Genomic DNA, 21,651 nt, shown 5'->3' with positions numbered 1-21,651 from the left:
GGTTGAGATCGCTTCTAATTCTTTGTATTTGGTACAATAAAGTGTATTTTGATTTGACTTGATATTTATTTCTATGCGACATCGTACCGTAACGCTAAATCGCTTAGCGGCGCGTCTTTGTCGGTAGCGTGGTAACAGACAGACCAGAGTAAATTCAGGAATTATAAATTTCCCACTTATTAACAGATATCTAACCCTGCTGTTTCTTCCAGATACCCAGTTGGAGGTACTTGGGGGCCCAATGTTGACGTAGAGTGTGAGCGCGCCTTCTTTATTCGTATGAAGTGTGTGCTCGCGAAACGAAACGCTGGGCTCACCACATCTGGATACAAGGTGAGCTATGTTTTCCTGGTACCTATAAATGAATTTACGAAGGAATTAGGGTGATTGAATAAATGAATGAAACTATGAATAAATGTATAAAAGTGTATATTAATGAACGAACGAATGGAAGAATGAACGTATTAATGAAAGCTAAAAAAAAACGAACCGGCTAAGTTTGCTGAGGGCTTCTTCTTAGACCAGGGCGCGTTTGGAACCCTCGTAGCTTTAGTTTTAAGCTGTAACTCACTCCTATGTCTTATTTTACATGTAAATATAACATACGGATCAAAAGTGTATATTAATGAACAAACGAATGGAAGAATTAACGTATTAATGAAAGCTAAAAAAAAACGAACCGGCTAAGTTTGCTGAGGGCTTCTTCTTAGACCAGGGCGCGTTTGGAACCCTCGTAGCTTTGGTTTTAAGGTGAAACTCACTCCTATGTCATATTTTACATGTAAATATAACATACGGATCAAAAGTGTATATTAATGAACGAACGAATGGAAGAATGAACCTATTAATGAAAGCTAAAAAAAAAAAAGAACCGGCTAAGTTTGCGGACGACTTCTTCTTAGACCAGGGCGCGTTTGGAAACCTTGTAGCTTTAGTTTTAAGGTGTAACTCACTCCTATGTGTATGTATTTATGTATTAGTGTCATCTGCATATCGTCTGCGTAAGGTACAGGGATCATTTGTGGGATTGAGTATACGTTTTTATAATATGATTCCTAAGGTGATTTTGGACCTGCCAATGCACAAGTTTTAAGAATTTGTTAGAACACATTTATTACAGCGAGGTTACTATACAATTGATGAATTTTTTAATGACAAGGTTGCTTGGAAGCATCCGGCTCCGCTTTCAGCTCTCACAAGATAGAAAAATGAATGTTAAAATGCAAAATGTAAATTGTTGATGTTGGAAAAGAGCAACTGCTGAGTTTCTTACCGGCTTCTTCTCGGTAGAATCTGCCTTCCGAACCGGTGGTAAAATCACTACAAACAGACAAACTTGACGTTTCAAAAGTGCTTATATTAGGCCTACTTGAAATAAATGAAATTTGAATTTGAATTATGTCATATTTTACATGTAAATAGACATTCGCATCACAAGTGCCATCTAGGTGTCTCTTGGAATAAAGAAGAATTTGACTTTAACTTTGCCTATTACAATGTCAAACATACCTCTTTATATAGAGGGAGGATTTTAAAACAAAGATCGACCACGCTGCTCCAACTAGATCGAGATAAATCATTTACAAGTATTTTTTTTCATAACGGACTTATTTTAAAACAATTTTCAAATTGTAATTTTATTTCAGTATTTTGTAGCTTTATTATAACTTTTTCAAGCGGTGATAACCCAGTTGGTGGGTCTTCGACTTCGCTTACGTAGGGCCGAGTTCGAATCCAAGAAAAACCATGCTATATTATCACAAATTATAAACCCCACAAGCAATCTAATTATGAATGCATACAAGCCCACTCAATTATACTAATAAATGCACGCGGCGACACTCGCAATCCAAACCAGAGGGTGAGAGGCTCTGAATAACAAATAAGTACACGCGTTTGTTAATCTTATCCACGGTACTTGTGAATCGCAAAGTGTTATTGTTGGATTGAGGGTGTGACACGTTGCCCTACTCTATTTCTCTCTCTCTTTCTACTTTAACTATACTATATTTATATGACGGCCGATTGACGCAGTGAGCAGTGGCCATGCTTTCTGAGTCCAAGGCTATGGGTTCGATTCCCACAACTGGAAAATGTTTGCGGGATGAATATTTTTCAGTACGGGTGTTCATCTGTATGTTATTATTCATAAAATGATTCATCAGTTATCTTTGTTATTTATTTGTTTCTTCACTTTATTGCGCAAACTTAAAAATTGTTTACGAAAGTTGGCCATAATAGTAAGTTCAAAAATCATAAGTACAATGTTATTGGGTAAATTGAAAAACTTATTTACCAGTTTACTATAGTTATACATATCTAACATTTAAAGTTTCACACACACACATACACACGCCCAAACACGCGCGCACACTCACACACGCGCGCACACTCACACACGCACGCACACACACATACCCCCACACACACACACACGCACACGCACACACGAACACAAACACACATGCACGCCCGCGCGCGCACTTAAGACACTCATAAATACAACCACAATTACTTGGGTACAATGTTTTAACGTTTACCATGAAATGGGTAAAATGGAAAAAGTTTGTGAGCTAGCAACATTCCGCGGGTGTGAAGTGAGACGCGCTCGGGGCGTTTTCTCTGTTGTTTGACACAAAGCACTGCATGCAATATTTTTTTTTTTCCTGATTAAATATACTACGACAATACACACATCGCCATCTAGCCACAAAGTAAGTATAGCTTGTGTTATGGGTACTAAGGTGACTGATAACTATTTTTATAAATAGGTTATATACATAAAATACTTATATTGTACATATAAACACCCAGACACTGAAAAACATTCATGTTCATCATTCATGTTCATATTGGCTGAATGAGGATTCTGTATGTTCTTAACTCTATGTCTATTACCGATTTTTTTATCTCTTGTGTATTTTTTTTCGGCTCTTTTTATACCATCGTTTGGTTCCAGGTGATCCACTGCTCGGGGTATCTACGCGCGAGGCGGTTCGGCGAGGCCACCGCACCGTTGGGCCTGGTAGCCGTTGGACACTCGCTCCCCCCGTCCGCGGTGACGGAGCTCAAACTGCACTCCAACATGTTCATGTTTCGAGCATCGTTGGACATGAGGCTGATTTTCTTGGACGCAAGGTAAGGCCCACGACCATATTAGTTTTTATTGTGAAACAACACGCCTTCGCAGTAAATTAATTTTACGAGTTAAAAAATAAAATTATGTCAAGGGACTTTTATGCCAGCCCCATCGTTACAAACTATATCAATCCTAAATGTAAATAAATCTTAAGCTACTACAATTTGAGATCACAAAGAAATCAATAAACTTTCATTATATAATTGTTCAAAGGTTCGCTAATGAAAGAGTTAAAAATGCTATTATTCATATAACATGACCAATATTTAGTTCTTACGTTATTGTTTTTCTCATACTGTGATTCCGAACACAACAATGTGATTTTAAAAAGAGAATCAAATTAATGACACTGTATCTACTCTCTTTTGGTAAAATTGGAAATTTGATCTTTAAAACAAATTAATATTTTCATACTTTATAAACTGAACGCCGTAATTCAAAAATAGAATCAAATAAATTACCCTCGTATCTTAAAATTCGAATTATGAACTTCGGAACGAAATTATATTGGTTTTCTTTATAAACAAAATAATACCGAAATTAAAAATAAATACAAGTGGAACCATATGGTAACACTTTTCCTCTAAAGAGCATTGTTAGTAAACATTTTTCTACAAGGATGCAGTAGGTACATCCAAAAAATTAATGACACCAAGAAAAGAAAAAAAACAGACCATTGCCGTCAAATTTATCGACGCGAGTTACTGCACGTTCTGAAAAGGACACGATTTGCTAACATAACATAATATATTGTTATATTTTATATTTATTTTTCTTTAATAGGAAAACCAACAGTTGTAATTACTAAATAGTTAAAAAAAAATTTGACTTAAAACTAATAACAGGTTTCCACAGATAAGCATAGCATAATCTTTTTGAAGGCATCAACTATGGATGGGATGACCCAAACCTACAATTAAATACCATCTGATTACAGTCCATAGACTGATCTCACATAGACAAATGAGAGAAATGAAAAAAAATATATACCTTTTTATCTGTGATAGGTCATTTAGCTCCTTTAAAAGTAGGCCTTGAATCCATCGCCGTAAAATAAATAAATAAAAAAATACTTTAAAATTATACATTTTAATCTATACTTACTTTCGTCTATGCTTAATGTAATTTTATATTATACAGAAATATTTTATAAAATACAGAATGTTTTATTCCAAAAATGCCGGTGTCATTTCGCCGTAGCGGTGACGTCGAAAGAGTTTAACGCATCGCTAAATGCCGTGAACTAATAAAAGGTGAACCTGCCGAGTGCGATTTGCCATAGGTGTCAAAAAAAATCAAAACATAACCGGTGTACGGATAAACCCGACTGGGTTTTTGTTACGCCGTAACAGATATTGTTATGTTAACATAAAAAATGTATATTTTTCATTAAATAAATAATAAATAATTCGTAATTATATAATCTAAAGTTAATTTAGCTTTGAAATGGCAAAGAAATGGTATTTGATCATTATCAATCCAAAACCGGCCTGCTGTCCTCTGTATACGGGTCTCGTCTCAGAATGAGAAGGGTTCATTATTTTATTATTTTTATGTATTTCGTATATAATAATATCTTCAAATTTTATTCTGGACTTATTGCAAATTTTTAGTAGTTATCATTTAGTATATTATACCATCCTAATCCATCCGTGAGAAGTTTAAAGAAATAGGCATACTTACTGTAGCTTCACAATATATTTATAACAACATAGTATTTGTAAGACAACATATTAGTATTTATAAACAAAAAGTGGACATAAACAGTCGACTTACAAGAAATGGTCATAAATTAGTGTCATCTGCATATCGTCTGCGTAAGGTACAGGGATCATTTGTGGGATTGAGTATACGCTTTTATAATATGATTCCTAAGGTGATTTTGGACCTGCCAATGCACAAGTTTAAAGAATTTGTTAAAACACATTTATTACAGCGAGGTTAGGTACTATACAATTGATGATTTTTTTAATGACAAGGTTGCTTGGAAGCATCCGGCTCCGCTTTCAGCTCTCACAAGATAGAAAAATGAATAATAAAATGCAAAATGTAAATTGTTGATGTTGCAAAAGAGCAACTGCTGAGTTTCTTGCCGGCTTCTTCTCGGTAGAATCTGCCTTCCGAACCGGTGGTAGAATCACTACAAACAGACAGACTTGACGTTTCAAAAGTGCTTATATTAGGCCTACTTGAAATAAATGAATTTTGAATTTACTTTCTCATTCACATTTTATGGTACATAAATAAATAATAAATACGCGTTCAGGCCGTAGTCCACAACGCTGGCAAATTGCGGATTAGTAAACAAATCAGACCTGATATGATTATAGAGATCTCTAAGACATGTGGGTTTTCTCACAATGCTATCCTACACCGTTAAAGAGAGTATATCATTGCTTAAATTAAAAAAAAAAAAAACGCAAAAAAACTCCGAAAACTTAGAAGGGCGTGCAAAACTATTAGTATCTATATATAGTATAGTATTATATAGTAAAATTATTTCAGCTTAGTTGTTTAGTTAACTTTGATAGAAATACGAAATGTTTTATCCCACACTGCACAATGCGATTGGCCAATGTCATTACCTATGTCGTTTCGCCGAAGCCGTGGCTGTAGAATGTAGAGAGCTTTACGCGTTGCTAAAAGCCGTGAACTAATAAACTTGGAGCTTGCCCAGTGCGGTTTGCCATAGGTGTCGACACACAGGGCTCCAATGTGAGGAAGCTCCACACAATACGCGCTTTTTAAGCGACTACTGCGTTCTGTATCCGACTCTTAATCCGACCACGCAAAAGGTTTTTGAATTCTCAATATTATTTCTGTTTTTGAGTGCCCATAGCAACCGTCGGTCAGGGCTCCAATGCGAGGAAGCCTCAAACAATACGCGCTTTTTAAATGACTACTGCGTTTTGTATCCGACTTTTAATCCAACCAAGCAAAAGGTTTTTGAATTCTTAATATTATTTCTGTTTTTGAGTGCCCATAGCAACCGTCGGTCAGGGCTCCAATGTGAGGAACCTCCTCACAATACGCGCTTTTTAGATGACTACTGCGTTCTGTATCAGACTCTTAATCCAACCAAGCAAAAGCTCCCAAGCAAGGTTATTCATCAATAGGAACCTAGTCTACGAATTCGCACGTGGCCAGTAATCCTTGTCATTACATTTAAATATTTGTATCACTATCGAAAAAGGCACGTACCTATGGAAACCGCAACGAAGGGCCGTATTGTTCTTTACCGATACATTTCTCGGAATGCCAATAAATTATTATCGACATCGCTAGGGTGGGGACCCGGAGAAATACTACGCTTTGTTGGGATTAGCTTCAATTTTATGGGACACACGTTTTCCTACGTTGGTGTGGTTAGTGAACTGAACTACCGTTGTTTTTCAAATATTATCGACCGAAGCGATGTCCAGAGTTTACTTTGAAAACACAACAATAAGGATACGATGAAGTCTGTGAGAGCATTCTCTCGCCTAATGTATTCTTCCAATGAGATAGAGTACACATATCACATTTTGTTTAAAACTAGCACGTTATAATTCCCGCAATCCCAACTTTCCGCAATAAAGCAGCGTGGTGGGCCTAAGTTCTAAAACCATCGCCTAGGACAGGGGTCTGTCCCCAGCAGTGGGACTGTATGTGGGGATTATAATTTGACACAGCCTACCTAGAACTCATAGGTAGGTACTAGGTGTCCATAAACCATAAAGAGTTACGAACGTAGTAATCAGGAAAAGTAGCAGATACCATCGCAGTTTTCAGTAATAGACAGACTTACTAGAAATATTTGATGACAAAAAAACCTCAGCCCTGGTCCCGTTTATTATTTTAAAATTAAAACTAACCCATGAAAATAACCACCAAAGTCCGACATTCCGCATTTAAGAAGCGTGGTGGGGCTATGCTTTAAAATAAATCCTAACACAAGGTCTGGTGGAAAATAATTGGGGGATTATATATTTATAATTTGACACATGCTGCATACAATGTATGGGTAGGTACCAGGTACCCATAAACCATAAAGAGTTACCTAGTTACGAACGTAGTAATCAAAAAAATAACAGATACAATCGCAGTTCAAATTACTAACTAGAATCGAAACAAGGAATTTTCAATTTCTAAATAACCACCACCTTGGCCCCTTGACCATAGGCAGAGGCCATCACGCATTGAAGCAGCATGGTGGGCTCTAAGCACTTCTCTCCTTTCAGAGAGGATGGATGCCAGTGTGGCTGACAGTATGGTTTTCAGGCACAGAATTATGTTTTTATACAGCGTACCTAGAATTCATAGCTAGGTATGTACTAGGTATTCATAAACTATAAAGAGTTACCTAGTCAGAAAAAGTAACAGATACCGTCGCAGTTCAAAGTACTGACTAGAATCAAAACAAGGAATATTAAATGTCAAAATAAACACACCTGGGCACCATCTGGTTTGACACACGACACCTTTCGCGATCTGCGCTCACCTCGGACTTCTATAATAAGATTAGATGATTCAATCGACTTGCGATAAAGATTGTTTAATCCTCGAACAACGAAGAAGTCTTTACAACGTGTAACGGAATAACGAAATACTGTTGAAGGTTGCATAAGTATATTTCATGAAAAATCACCCTGCAATAGCATATTAATTTTTCCATACAAACGAATTCAAAACATTCCAAGTGTTTACTTTTGACAACCCTATTGAAGATAATAGACCGACACGTGCATAGTACCTACGCTACGCGACGCGATTAAGTGACAGGAGTCACTTGATGACATGACTTAGTTTTGCATGTGACCTGTATCTGATTTATTTCAGTAAAAACTATGGCAGCTGTTTCGGTTTCACAGATAAGTCTCAGAGACAGTCAATAATGTACTTCCAGAGCCTCTGAAGTATTATTTCGGTTTTCATATACAAGTTGTAAATATGTAAAACTAGCGTACCCAGCCCGCTTCGCCGGGCTAGATTTTGCTTTATTTTATTTAAACAATAAACTTACATCATTAAATTTTCAATTTAAGTCTCATAATATATTAAATCATTTATTTCTCTCCGTATTCATTCTCTTCTATTCTCCTCTCGAGCGGGTGAAGATCATTATCTACACCCATGTACACCCAACAATAGAATATCATCATAGTAAATAAAAGCTGTATTTGACAGTTTGACAGTTCAAAAATACGAGGGCTCCGATCGTCACCAAACTTTACAGGATTACTCGCCAGGTCAATTCGGAGATTCCCTGAAAGTTTCATTGAAATCGGTCCAGCCGTTTCGGAGCCTATACGGAACATACCCACACACTTTCTCTTTATATATATAGATAGATAGATATAGTCATACATAAAGTGACCGTACGTCACGTTTTTTGCGGGACAGTCCCGCTTACAGGATTTCTGTCCGGCTGTTCCTACCGGAAACAAAAATGTTCTTCTCTCCCAAACAGAATAGACGATCATAATTTTGGAAAAATTTATCCGTGAAAACTAGGCGAATCTGAACGTAATGTTACAATTTTCCTGTATATCTATGTTTTTTTTGCTTTACACAGATTATCGCTTCAGAGATTTAATAACCTTTGATCTGCTACCGTACTGTGCTACTATTCTACCTTCTACTGAGATCACGACCTGTCTTCTCAGCCTGTTTAGTCTGATGATGATATTCGCATTTATGTAGCTTGGTGGGTATAAGCTCTACATTGTGGGTGGTCATAATAATAATTACGATGCCCATAAGCGAACAGTTAGACGGTTTATATTTTTGTAAAAATTAACATAGTTTTATTTTAGACGGCCGAATGGCGCAGTTTGCTGCGACCATGTATTCTGAGTCAAGGCCGGGGGTTCGATTCCCACAACTGGAAAACGTTTGTGTGATGAACTTGAATGTTTTTCAGTGGCTGAGTGTTTATCTTATATATGTATATTATATATGTGTATTATATTCATAGAAATATTCATCAGTCATCTTAGTACCCATAACACAAGCTACACGCATACTTTGGGGCTAGGTGGCGTAGAAAAAAATAATAATATATTATTGTACAACAGGGTAAAATAAAATAAAATTACCTTTTATCCCTATGGATATTAAAATATTCAATTCACAATTGTTTTATTCAGGTAGACCCTATTACAGGCACTTATGAAGTGTACACACCTTTAACATGTTACACTAATGTTAGTTATAACTGCATTCGTTAACTTAAAACTAAGCTACTAAGCTAAGCTTCCAAACGCGCCCTGGTCTAAGAAGAGCCCACAAAAAACTTATCTCAAGGATTTCATCTGGTAATATGATATAAAAAGATATACAATTAAATGAAATACTAATTTATGCAGCCTAAGTAAACTGCACTACAAGTTTATTTTTAATTTTACTTTTACTTCAATTCGATTCAATTCGTTTATTTGCTGATTGGTTTTACATTTTTGGTAAATAAACAATAAAGACATACAATTCGCCTTAGATGGCATGCAAAAAATATATATGTTCTTACACTAATTCCTCCTTACTGTAATAATACTATCTTAAATCTATTTACATTATTAAAATGACAATCAAATTTAAAACCAAAATTACAAATATCTAATCTATTATTGTTCATGTCAAATTATATTACTTATCACCGTAAAACTATAATATAGTGTCTGTTAAATAATATATATGATCGATTCTTTATTAGCACTTTATAATAATAGGCACTTTGAAAAACACTATCACCAACAAAGCTGTAACATAATCGCACAATGAAACGTTCTGTAAAGCATAATATACCTTGTTGTGTAACAAAAGAGTCCATTTCACATTACCAAGGCCCATACTTGTTGACATACTCAAAAGCATATCCTTCTAACAGCTTCCGCAAATGTCAGCAAAAAGAAAACTATGGAGCTGGCATTCGTATACTAATTCTATAAATGTGAAAGTTTGTATGTTTGTTACTCTCCATAACGGTAGGATTTCTTGTAAAGTATTTCAGAGTGATATTAAACGATTATAATTGACGTTTAATGCCTAAGAATCTGTCATATCTATTTGGATAAGAATTCATACACAATAAGAGTAAAAAGGAAACAAAATGTACGATGCATTCTATCTCATTCTATCCCATACTACCATGTGTTTTTGTTTCCTTGTCGTGAGTCATGACACGTCATGACACGTCAAGTTAAAAATCACGGTTCTTAAAACGATTAACTCCATATATAAGCTTTGTCATATATCATAAACCATCTGTCAAAAAAATCATTTAACAATGGTGAAAACCGCATCAAAATCCTTTGCGGAGTTTAGGAGGAGTTTGCGGATAGCCAGACAGACACGAAGCGACTTTGTTTTGTATAACGAGTGTGTAGAGATAGATACGTTTTGTTTCCGTATGTGTCAGCATAACGTGTCAAGGCTGACACAAGTAGGTAAGCAAAATTATTGTTTTAGAATATTTTAATTTACTACGCTACAAAATTAGCATTGTTAGCTATTTTATTTTAAAAAAAGTGGTTTATTCTTTAAATTTTATACATATATATATATTTATGTATTTTATGGTATATACTATATATATTTATGTATATATACGCGTTAACTGTACTACCTTGAAATATGTATATATTTTCTATTTTTCTCTGGTCTTCTCTAGTGGGAGACTTCGGCTGTGGCTACACGTCGATGCCGTTTAGAAAAAGATTAAGGGGATGGTTTAATATAACTGCCACACCCTTAACAGTGGTAGGAATACCACGGTGATAGCCCAGTGGGTAGGACTTCGACTTAACTTTCGGGGGGCCGAGTTCGAATCCCAGCACAAACTTTTAACTTTTTTAAGTTATATGCGTTTTAAGCTATTAAAAATATCGCTTGCTTCAACGGTGAAGGAAAATATCCTGAGGAAACCTGCATGCCTGAGAGTTCTCCACAATGTTATCAAAGGTTTGTGGGGTCCACCAAACCGCACAGTGCTTGTGTCCATCCGTGGTGGATTACGGCCTTAACCCCTTCTCGTTGTGGGATTGTGGGAGGAAAACCGAGAGCCGGTAGTGGGTTGATATCATTACATCGTATCAGACCTCCAACAGGCTAGCTCAACATTATCACTCATCAGGTGAGATAGCCGTCAAAAGTCTTACCTTGTAGTGAAATAAAAATTTTAGTTTATTATTGCTAATTCGTGATCAGAATGTTAGCCCTAATGGCCACAGACATTATACGTCATTACTACATTTTATAGCAAGATTAAAAAAAATATATCCAAAGACTCTCCATGCAAGCCGTAACCTATTCACCCTTCAGCGACGGAAGGACATAAAAAAAGTAAAAAAAAAAAAACAAAAACTCTAATGGCGCGGCGGCGTCAGGAATAATTGCCACTTGTTTGCACTTGTGGCGGGAAAATTTGAGGCAAAAAAAAAACTTTGAAAAAGCGAAAATTTTTGGATCTTCGATATACAGCTGGGCATCGATATTATTATGTCTCATAAACAATATTATAATATATTAACCTTTATTTCCATATTCGCAGAGAACAACTATAAACTCTATATGAATATCTTGTATAATTTTAATGTCATCTTATTTTGATGCCCAAAACAGAAAAATTTCTCATGAATTCGAATGCAAATTCAAATTAAAAATTTCTTTATTCATGTAGGCCTATCACAGGCGCTTATGAGGCGTTCATACATATATATTACAATTGCAAGGGGATGGTCATAATGAATGTTTTCCGGTGTCTGAGTGTTTATCTGTATATTATAACTACTAGCTGACCCGTGCAACTTCGTCTGCACCAAACCGGTTATAAAATGAATCCTAGCTAGATCGATTTATCACCCCCGAAACCCCCTGTATTCTAAATTTCATGAAAATCGTTGGAGCCGATTCCGAGATTCCAATTATATATATATATATACAAGAATTGCTCGTTTAAAGATATAAGATTTATGTATATTATTCATAAAAATATTCATCAGTCATCTCAGTACCCATAACAAAAGCTACGCTTACTTTGGGGCTAGATGGCGATGTGTGTATTGTCGTAGTATATTTATTTTCGGTACGTAATAATAACTATTTTATCAACCAATGTTATATTATATATTACTAGCTGTTGCCCGCGACTTCGTCTGCGTTTGATTTTGTTTTTGATGTGGCGTTCAATTTAGTTGTAGTTCTAAAAAAAAATATAGTATTCAGAATCGCTAAGCCTTAAATGAGGGGTTTGCTGCTGTCCTCTGAGGAGTTCTGTCCTCTATCTCCAACCACATCCAGATCTACACAAAGTTTGGACAAAATTAAACACATATTATAATAACCTCTATAGTACAAAAATAATTATTTAAATCGGTTACAATTTGTCGGAGTTATGGTGTACATTTGTCAAACACTTTCATCCCCTCTCCTAAAGGAACCGAGCTTAATGTCGGGATAAAAAGTATCCTATATTACTTCTAACACTTCCAAGAATATGTGTACAAAGTTTCATGAGGATCGGTTGAGTAGTTTTTGCGTGAAAGCGTAACAAACAAACTTGCATTGACATTTATAATATTAGTAGGGATAGGGATAACATTTAAAACCATAGCGTGCTCTAGGAAGGGCCGTCGAAATATTATTTATTAAGAAATATATAGCTTCACTTTGGGGGGCCGAGTTCGACTCCCAGCACGCACCTCCTACTTTTCTAAGTTATGTGCGTTCCAAGTAATTAAAATTCCACTTGCTTCAACTTTGAAGGAAAACATCGTGAGGAAACCTGCATGCCTGAGAGTTCTCCATAATGTTATCAATGGTGTGCGGAGTCCACCAATCCGCACTGGGCCAGCGTGGTGGACTACGGCCTTAACCCCTTCTCGTTGTTGGAGGAAACCCGTGCCCTATATTGGGCCGATAAAGGGTTGATATGACGATGATGAATGTGATCATCATTTTCTCAAAGACGCGGATATCAGCGTGTTATTTAAAAAGAAAAGTGGACAATACAATTATGTCTCAAACATCTTAGATGTCATAATAAAAAATGTTTTAACAAAATACAACACATTTTCTTCCGGTTTTACAATTTCTGATCAAAAATGTATGAATAGTGGTTTTTTTTTTAAACTCCACCTCAAGTTGGACCGTGACTGCGATATTACCTGGTGGTAAGTGACGATGCAGTCTAACATGGTAGCGGGGCCGCGGGCTAACCTGTATTGTAGTCATACCCCTAATAGGGTTCTACGCGGCATCGCACCGGAACACTAAATCGCTTAGCGGCACGTCTTTGTCGGTAGGGTGGTAACTAGCCACGGCCAAAGCCTCCCACCAGACCAGACTAGAAAAAATTCTGAAATTATAAATACCCAAATTCCCTGCCGGGAATCGAACCTCCGCTGCGCCGTCGGTCGGTCGTCAAAGTCAACTCAAAGTAAAAACTCCCATTCCATTTTATATCGAGTGAATCTTTAACAAATCGCTGTGTAATTAGTATCCCATGACACCCCACCCTTAGTGCACCACTCCATCCCACTTCTGTTCTTTCAACCGAAAAAACTGTTGACAGAAAAAATCCGATCGCTTCCGCCAATTAGCGGCGCCATATTGTTTCGCCACCCTCCATTTTTATTTTTATTGATTGCAGTTTTTTAAGCGCCTTAGTAGGAGAACTTTTTGTGTCTGTAAGTTTTTTTTTTTTTTTTTATATATAGACTGCAATAATTATACCTGATGGTAAGTGATGATGCAGCCTGAAATGAGGCACGCTTGCCTAGAAGATGCGTATTCACTCTTGATTTGAAGGTACCCAGATTATAGGTATCCGGGAAGACGGAAGATGGGAGGGCATTCCAGGCCTTTGCGGTGCGGATCAGAAAGGAAGAAGCAAAACGCGTGTGTACATATGTACACGCGTTAAAAGTTATACTTCTTTGTAGTAACGAGATAAAATGTTATCTTTCGCCTTATTCTAACTTTTGTTGAAAAAACCACACCATTTAGGATTTAGTGTTTAATACAATGAAAGTTTCACTATAACACATTGTCTAGTTTTATCATTTTCGTACAACCAAGTTTAACTCGCATTCAAATTTGAGTTTTTAGAATGAGACTTTGACAATTAAAATTGTAGGTGCACTGTCAAAAGTTTTTAAAAACTAAATTGTTGACTATGGCTAACTTCAGGGTGTCAGTTTTTCGTGACTCTCACCATTTTTCCCCAATGCGCCAAATTTTCAAATTTAAATTAAAATTCAAAATTTCTTTATTCACCTAGGCCTATCACAGGCACTTTTGAAGTATTCATACATAACTGTAAGGTTTACATATGTTTACATAAATGTAAGGAGGTGGTGATAACCTCGTACGCCAACTTAAACCTAAAGCTACGAGGGTTCCAAAGGCGCCCTGGTCTAAGAAGAGCCCACAACAAACTTAGCCGGGTAAATTTATTTTTTTGTTATCACCATCTTCCAGTAAATTTAAATTAAGCTATGAAGCTAGAGCAATTCTCACCCAAGCTTTTTTATCGTTTAAATAATCCTTAATATTATAATATGATTTTTCTGTAAGCTTACGTTTTATATAAACTTTGAACTTATTGAGAGACATCTCAAAGATTTCATTTGGTAATTTGTTATAAAATAATATACAATTGCACTTAAATGAATTTGCAATTTAGTGTACTTAGCCTAGTAAACTGCACAAAGAAGAATAACTTCAAAATATAGGTAGTTGATTTATTTTGCCGATGATCACAATTTCGTAACTTCGAGTTTATCGGGATAGAAAGTATCTTATATGTTGACCCGGAATATCAGCTACCACTATACCAAATTTATTTAAATCCGTTTAGTAGTTTCACGTGATGCCCGGACAGACAGACAGACAGACAAAAATAAATAAAAATCTGTTTTGGACTCAGTATCGATTATAAAGCATCCCCCGGTGAAAATTTTCAAAATATATTAAACTAGCTGTTTCCCGCGACTTCGTCTGCGTTTGATTTTGTTTTTTGATGTGGCATTAAATTTAGTTGTAGATCTAAAAATTTTAAAGTATTTGGTATCGCTAAGCCTTAAATGAGGGGATTGCTGCTGTTCGCTGAAGAGTTCTTTCCTATATATCCAAACACAGTTTGGGCAAAATTAAACACATATTATAACCTCTATAGTACAAAAATAGTTATTTAAATCGGTTATGGTGTGAAATCGTCAAACACTCATCCCCTCTCCCAAAGGAACCGAGCTTAATGTCGGGATAAAAAGTATCCTATATTACTTCTAACACTTCCAAGAATACGTGTACAAAGTTTCATGAGGATCGGTTAAATAGTTTTTGCGTGAAAGCGTAACAAACAAACTTACATTCACATTTATAATATTACTTGGATAGGATAGGATAGGTATAGGGATGTACAGAAATCTTCCAGTTACAGTTGTATTATAAGTATAGAATATAGTTTCAGTAACGTTACCAGTAACGTTATCAGAATGATACCGGTAACGTAACGCTTTTATCGTTACAGGGTGGCGTCGCTGACAGGTTACGAGCCACAGGACCTGATAGAGAAAACGCTGTACCACTACATCCACGGCACAGATGTGTTGCACATGCGTTACTCGCATTGTACACGTGAGTGTTATAATTACAATTTTTTTTTTATGTTTATAGACGAGCGCTTGACTGCAATCACAACCTGATGGTAAGCGATGATGCTGCCTTAAGTGGAGCGCGCTTGCCTAGAATATGCTTATTCACTCTTGATTTGAACTTGAGCCTACGAGAGATTGAGATGGATGTAGAGTATCAGAACTATTAGGATGAATGTAAGGTTTATTATTTAGTTTCCATTATTCTATCTCATTCCCTACCATACATGTGTTGTCTATAAATCTGTCTCCTTCTTGATCGTGAAGCATTGCGTTACATCGAGTTTAAAATAACAACGGTTCTAATTACCCTTCAATAAATATTATAACACAAAGCAATACAATATAACTCCGTAGTGCAGTGCGTGCGCGGTTTTTTTTTAACTTTAATTTTTGGCATAATTTAAAATTAATTTATGAAGGAGATGAAAATATTGACACAAATAAAAATTCATCAACAATCAACACACTTATACTAAAACTTACTAATACGCAGGCGCGAACTCATGCATTAAACACACGTGTTCTATCTCATTCTCTCGCCGGCTGAATCCTACACATTTTTGTATTTGTGTCTCTTACCTGTCGTTTTTTTCGTTGCATCCGGTTTGAAATCACAACGATTCTAAAGAAGCGTCAGTTCAAAATAAAAAAATACAAATTGTTTGAATACTGTGTTCCGGTTTGAAGGACGTGGTTGCTGGTTTAATTACAGGCGCAAGAGGCTAAACACCTACGACTTAGGTTGATGGACACCGGGCGGCCCGTTGCAAAACTGTTCTCTGCATGCTTCTCGAAGAGTTGCTCTGTTTAACTGAAAAAATATCTATTGCAGTATTAACGAAGGGCCAGGTGACGTCCCGATACTACCGCTTCCTCACCAAGTCGGGTGGCTGGGTGTGGATGCAGAGCTACGCAACCATAGTGCACAACTCGCGCTCCTCACGCCCCCACTGCATCGTCTCTGTCAACTACGTGCTCAGGTGAGCAAGAACGATAATGCGTCATCGTCAAACGTTTTTGTAGCTTCATAATTTTGACGTTGGTAATATTTCCGACTTGTTTTTGAAAGACTTTATAGGACGTTTGCGTTTCAATATTTCATCATGAATTATTTTCAGTGTCTGGCTGTTTATAAGTATAAATACTGTATTATAAGTATGCGATCTGTATATTGTCTTAGTATATTGCAAGCCTCATAAGCGAAGCGTTGAGGTGGGTATTACTGGCAGTTTACGCCCACCGAGTGAATAGTGATTCTCCAACTTAAAATGTCACTTTTTTTTTTATAAGTGAATATAAATAGAGAAACACTATTTTTATCACTCATGATATTTTTAAATCTCTTTTTCTTATTTAAACTAATTAAAAAATTGTTTAAAAAAGTTCTGTCTCTTTGACGTCCGTGTGTCTGTATGTGCGGATCCCGTATCTTGTGGTCACGATAACGAGTGAAATACTTCACTTATCGAGTTGGTTTTTATTATATAGTTATTATTTACAAATAATCTCAATTTTATTGTAATGATTTGAGATTATGAGGCGTGCAGTTTTGGATTTTCCAAGTATTTATTTATTTTATTTATTTATTTACAGCGACATCGAAGAAAAACACCTAATCCTGAACATAGATCAAGGACCGCCAAAGTTGAACCACGCAGACATTCCCCCAGCGACCCACGGCCCTCCCACAGACTCACCCCAACTCCCACCGCGACACACAGACAAAATCAATCACCTCAACGAGAACGACTTTAACACAGACTCCAGTGGGGGGTACTACCCAGAATATACTTTACCCCTCATAACACCTTATGATAATCCCGAGGAGTATCATCAAAACGGCTCATACCAGGATTTGTTCTACGAAAACTACACAGAGCCGGAAGTTGTGCCGAGCAATTACGTCTACCCCCAGAACCAGAGACCGTTTTCAGCCAGTTCCTCATCGTGTAGCTCAATAGAGAGCTCGGAGATCAATCAATACAACTACACCAATTTAATATCCTTCTACGGTCAGAATCCAAATCAGAACGGCCGGCCTGCAGAGAACTTCGGGGGTAACTTCGGAAAAATCACCCCCAACCCTCAAGTTCAAGAGGGGGGCTATACAAGTGTAATCGTCGATAATACGCAACAGTTTCACCACCACGGCGGGGGGGTGAACGAATTCGTGCATTGATAACGTTATATAACGTGAACTGTGTTATTTTTTTTCGATAACGTTATGTTTGAGTAACACCTATAAGGATTGTTATTATAACGTTATTTTTTAATAACGCCCAAAAGTATTAATTGCTGTTAAATGGATATTTTATATTCATGACCACCGCTTGCAAAAAGTTATAGAATAACGTGAATTTTTGTGTGATTTTTTTTAGTGACACCAAAGTGACTGTCAAATGATTTTGCACATACATATGCTTGGCCAAGTGTTCAACTTTGTTTTGCACGCGGATACGTTTGTAGACATATCAACAGAGTAAGGTTTGCACTCTAAACCACGTGTTTTGCGACACGTTTATGACAGTGTTAAAGAGATGCAGTAAATTGGAGCCTTACATCTTTTGGTAAATGCCGATATCGTTTAGATAGCGTCGCGTCAGTGTATCGGAGCATGGAAAGGAACTTTAGAGTCCTTGTTCCTCGCACCACCTCGAACTATCCGATATTATTCTGTTTATACGGCTTTCTCAGTACTCTGTATGACTATCCTTACTTTGCGGTATTAGCGTACCCTGTAAACCTATCTATAATGTAGTCTAACAAATTTCACCTCTATTCTATTTCTTAATTCCTAAGTTTGAGAATTCCCTCGTGAATTATTTCAGTCGCGTCAACTTTGATCGCAAAACGGAAGTCAACCCTCTACTAAATTAAGAAATAAATATTTAATATTACGTCATTAATAAATAAATCTATATTTTGTCAAGAATGGCCCATTTGTTATACAGATTCCTGTATTGCAGTATGATCATTTGCATATTAGCGCTTTTTAGAGATCTGAGAAGATATGACAATAAATTATATCTACTGAGGGCTGACTTTTTAATCGTTCTTATGTTAGGTTATAAATATATTTGACAGATGGCATAGAAAACTACTGTTGAAACTTCAAATACCATAAAAACACAGATAATAGTCTGAGGAATGAGATTTGAGGATATGCCGTTTTTTTTTTAAATCAAATGTCTACTAATTTTGCGGGCAAAAAAAACCGAGATAAAAAAAAACGGCATTAATAAGACTGCGTTATGTCATATCGAATAAAGCGACGAAGTTGAAAATAAAATTCGAATCACTCTTATTATTTTACAGTGTGCTTTTTGAGAACAATATTGAATAAATTTTGAGCCTTTTTTATCGTGCCTAGAATCGAACATGAATTAATGACATTTTTGTTTCAATTTCGTCATATATTATGAAAATTAAGCTTAATTTGCTATACTCGAACAGCCGGAGAATCTGTATGGTGTAATTTATAATGAATTTATAATTATTGTTAAGACTTGACGTGACTTCACTTAACAATTATTCATTGTTAAGTCAACATCTCCTGAGGATGCTCCGGTTTCGGAGTGAAACGTGCGTAGAGGATCTGTTTGTCGTGGAGTATACGTATTGATGAAATTATAAATTACACCACACAGATTCTCCTGCGGAGTATACCAAATTCAGCTTAATTTTCATAATATATTATGGATTTCCGCAAAGTAACGCCTGCTTCTATCCAATACATTTCGTCACTTAATTCGATATAACATAGCGCATTCCATTCTTTTATTACTATAATGAGAGTACCAAATAATGTAACGGTTATCGGATAACGTTACTCCGGTAAACGTTATCCGATAACCGTTATGAAATTACGAATTGTAAATATTGTAAATATTTATTAAATTAAAATAATAACATATACACATTATAATAAAGGTAGTTGTTTTTTTATGGATTAAGTTATTTTTTGTATGGCTTTCAATAAATGTTCACACCCATCGAAACACTAAAGTTAAAGCAAAATTTACGTAATGCCACTCGTAATACAGTCGCAAATTCTGTAATTCAGTTTTTTATTCTTAATTATTAATTGTAAAAGAACCAATGCAATTTCCATAGGTAGACTCGATTATTTAGTGGCGAATATTAATTAACGCTTTTTAATTATATTTTCACTTAATTTTTCTTTTTATGTATTTATTATAAAAATATTTAAAATTTTCTTTGAAACCTAACTAAAATCTTATAATCTCTCTAGACTATTATAAATAAAATTTTATTGTTCGACCACAGACACACAATTCTAATGTCAAACTTACGGCAGTTGTCATCGGATATTTTGTATGGGAATAACAAGTGGCCACCTCTTAGCAACTGTTAGAAAAGTTAGTGAATCGGGCAGCTTTAGTGGACACAGGGAGAAAACTGTTTCGAGTAAAGATACTCTATAACATCAAACCAAAATGGAATTTACGTACTTAGTTTTAAAGCTCAAATTCCAACGTCAAACCAAGCGTTTCTTGTAACATCAAAAACACAATACACAATTTGCAACTCTAAAGCTAGGTGCTTAAGGTTTTGCTTTGGCGTTGTGGCGACTCTATATTTAAAAACTTCTTATGGAAATCTGAAAAAATGTGTCTAGTGTGAGATTTTATACCTTAGATACGCGTTCAGTTACAATTCTGGTATAGTACCTATTGTCATTTGTCACTAGATGGCAATGCTATGATTCCATACACATTCTGCGCGACTAGAATTGGGCAGGAGACAATTACCTCCCCGGGGAAAGGATAAAAATGTATCTTCCCCCACAGCTTTATCAACTCTCAGAGCACTGGCGCACAAGTGGAAATAATATCCAAATAATATATGTGTTATTAAACGTGGATAAACTTCTCCTTTTGGTAATTCGCGTGATTAAAAAACAACAGCAATTGCTTGGAATAAATAATGTTGTCTCCATTTAATAAACCTGGCGAGGTTTATTAAATGGTGCAAGCAGCGTGAGCTAACACTAAACCATCATTCGCAAGATATACGACTGTTATCCAGCGAGCTTAACAATTCATTTAAACTTCCTCGTTGGTATAGTGGTCATCATATTCGACTGCAGGTTACAAAGCCCTGGGTTTGATCACCGGGTGAGTTCTATTATTAATATTGGCTTTTTCCGGAGATCGGAGATTGGCGGTGATTCGCCCACGTGCCTCGGACGGCACGTTAAACTGTCGGCGTTGCGCTTGGAGAGAGCACGTGCGTTTGCCCACACACTTGTTCACTAACGCTAACTCCCGCGCAGTTGGACAAATATCTCTGGAGATTGACCACCTTGGCCGAAATCGGTCTGGGCTACTCTTGTTGTATTTAAACATCCCTATCCCTATACTTACTAGTATTATAAATGTCAATGTAAGTTTGTTTGTTACGCTTTCACGCAAAACTACTAAACCGATCCTCATGAAACTTTGTACACATATTCTTGGAAGTGTTAGAAGTAAGATTGGATACTTTTTATTCCGACATTAAGCTCAGTTTCTTTGGGAGAGGGGATAAAAGTGTTTGACGATTTTACACCATAACTCCGACAAAATATAACCGATTTAAATAATTATTTTTGTACTATAGAGGTTGTAATATGTGTTTACTTTTGCCCAATCTTTGTGTGGATCTGATGAATGTGGTTGGATATAGAGGACAGAACTCCTCATTTAAGGCTTAGCACTGAATACTTAATTTTTTTTTAGAACTACCACTAAATTGAGCGCCACATCAAAAAACAAAATCAAACGCAGACGAAGTCGCGGGCAACAGCTAGTATTCAATAAATGGATGTGAATTTGTTCAAAGAAAAAAAAACATCTAAACAGTAGAAAATCGCAC

At 36.2% G+C, this 21,651-nt stretch overlaps 1 protein-coding gene across 3 annotated transcripts in view; it reads left to right on the top strand.

The window, feature by feature from the left end:
- LOC120635354 (single-minded homolog 1) overlaps nt 1-19,231 on the top strand; it is a 66,955-nt gene extending 47,724 nt beyond the window's left edge. For all 3 annotated transcript variants that reach the window (XM_039906346.1, XM_039906344.1, XM_039906345.1), the window contains exons 5-9: nt 213-333; nt 2,960-3,138; nt 15,648-15,754; nt 16,607-16,754; nt 17,368-19,231. In XM_039906346.1, the coding sequence (XP_039762280.1) occupies nt 213-333; nt 2,960-3,138; nt 15,648-15,754; nt 16,607-16,754; nt 17,368-17,953 (1,141 nt within the window). In that variant the 3' untranslated portion in view covers nt 17,954-19,231. The remainder of the gene's footprint in view (nt 1-212; nt 334-2,959; nt 3,139-15,647; nt 15,755-16,606; nt 16,755-17,367) is intronic.
- The last annotated feature ends 2,420 nt before the right edge of the window (nt 19,232-21,651 follow it).

This window comes from Pararge aegeria, chromosome 26 (assembly GCF_905163445.1).
Source record: "Pararge aegeria chromosome 26, ilParAegt1.1, whole genome shotgun sequence".
NCBI classification, from domain to species: domain Eukaryota; kingdom Metazoa; phylum Arthropoda; class Insecta; order Lepidoptera; family Nymphalidae; genus Pararge; species Pararge aegeria.
This window is presented reverse-complemented; position numbering and strand designations above follow the sequence as displayed.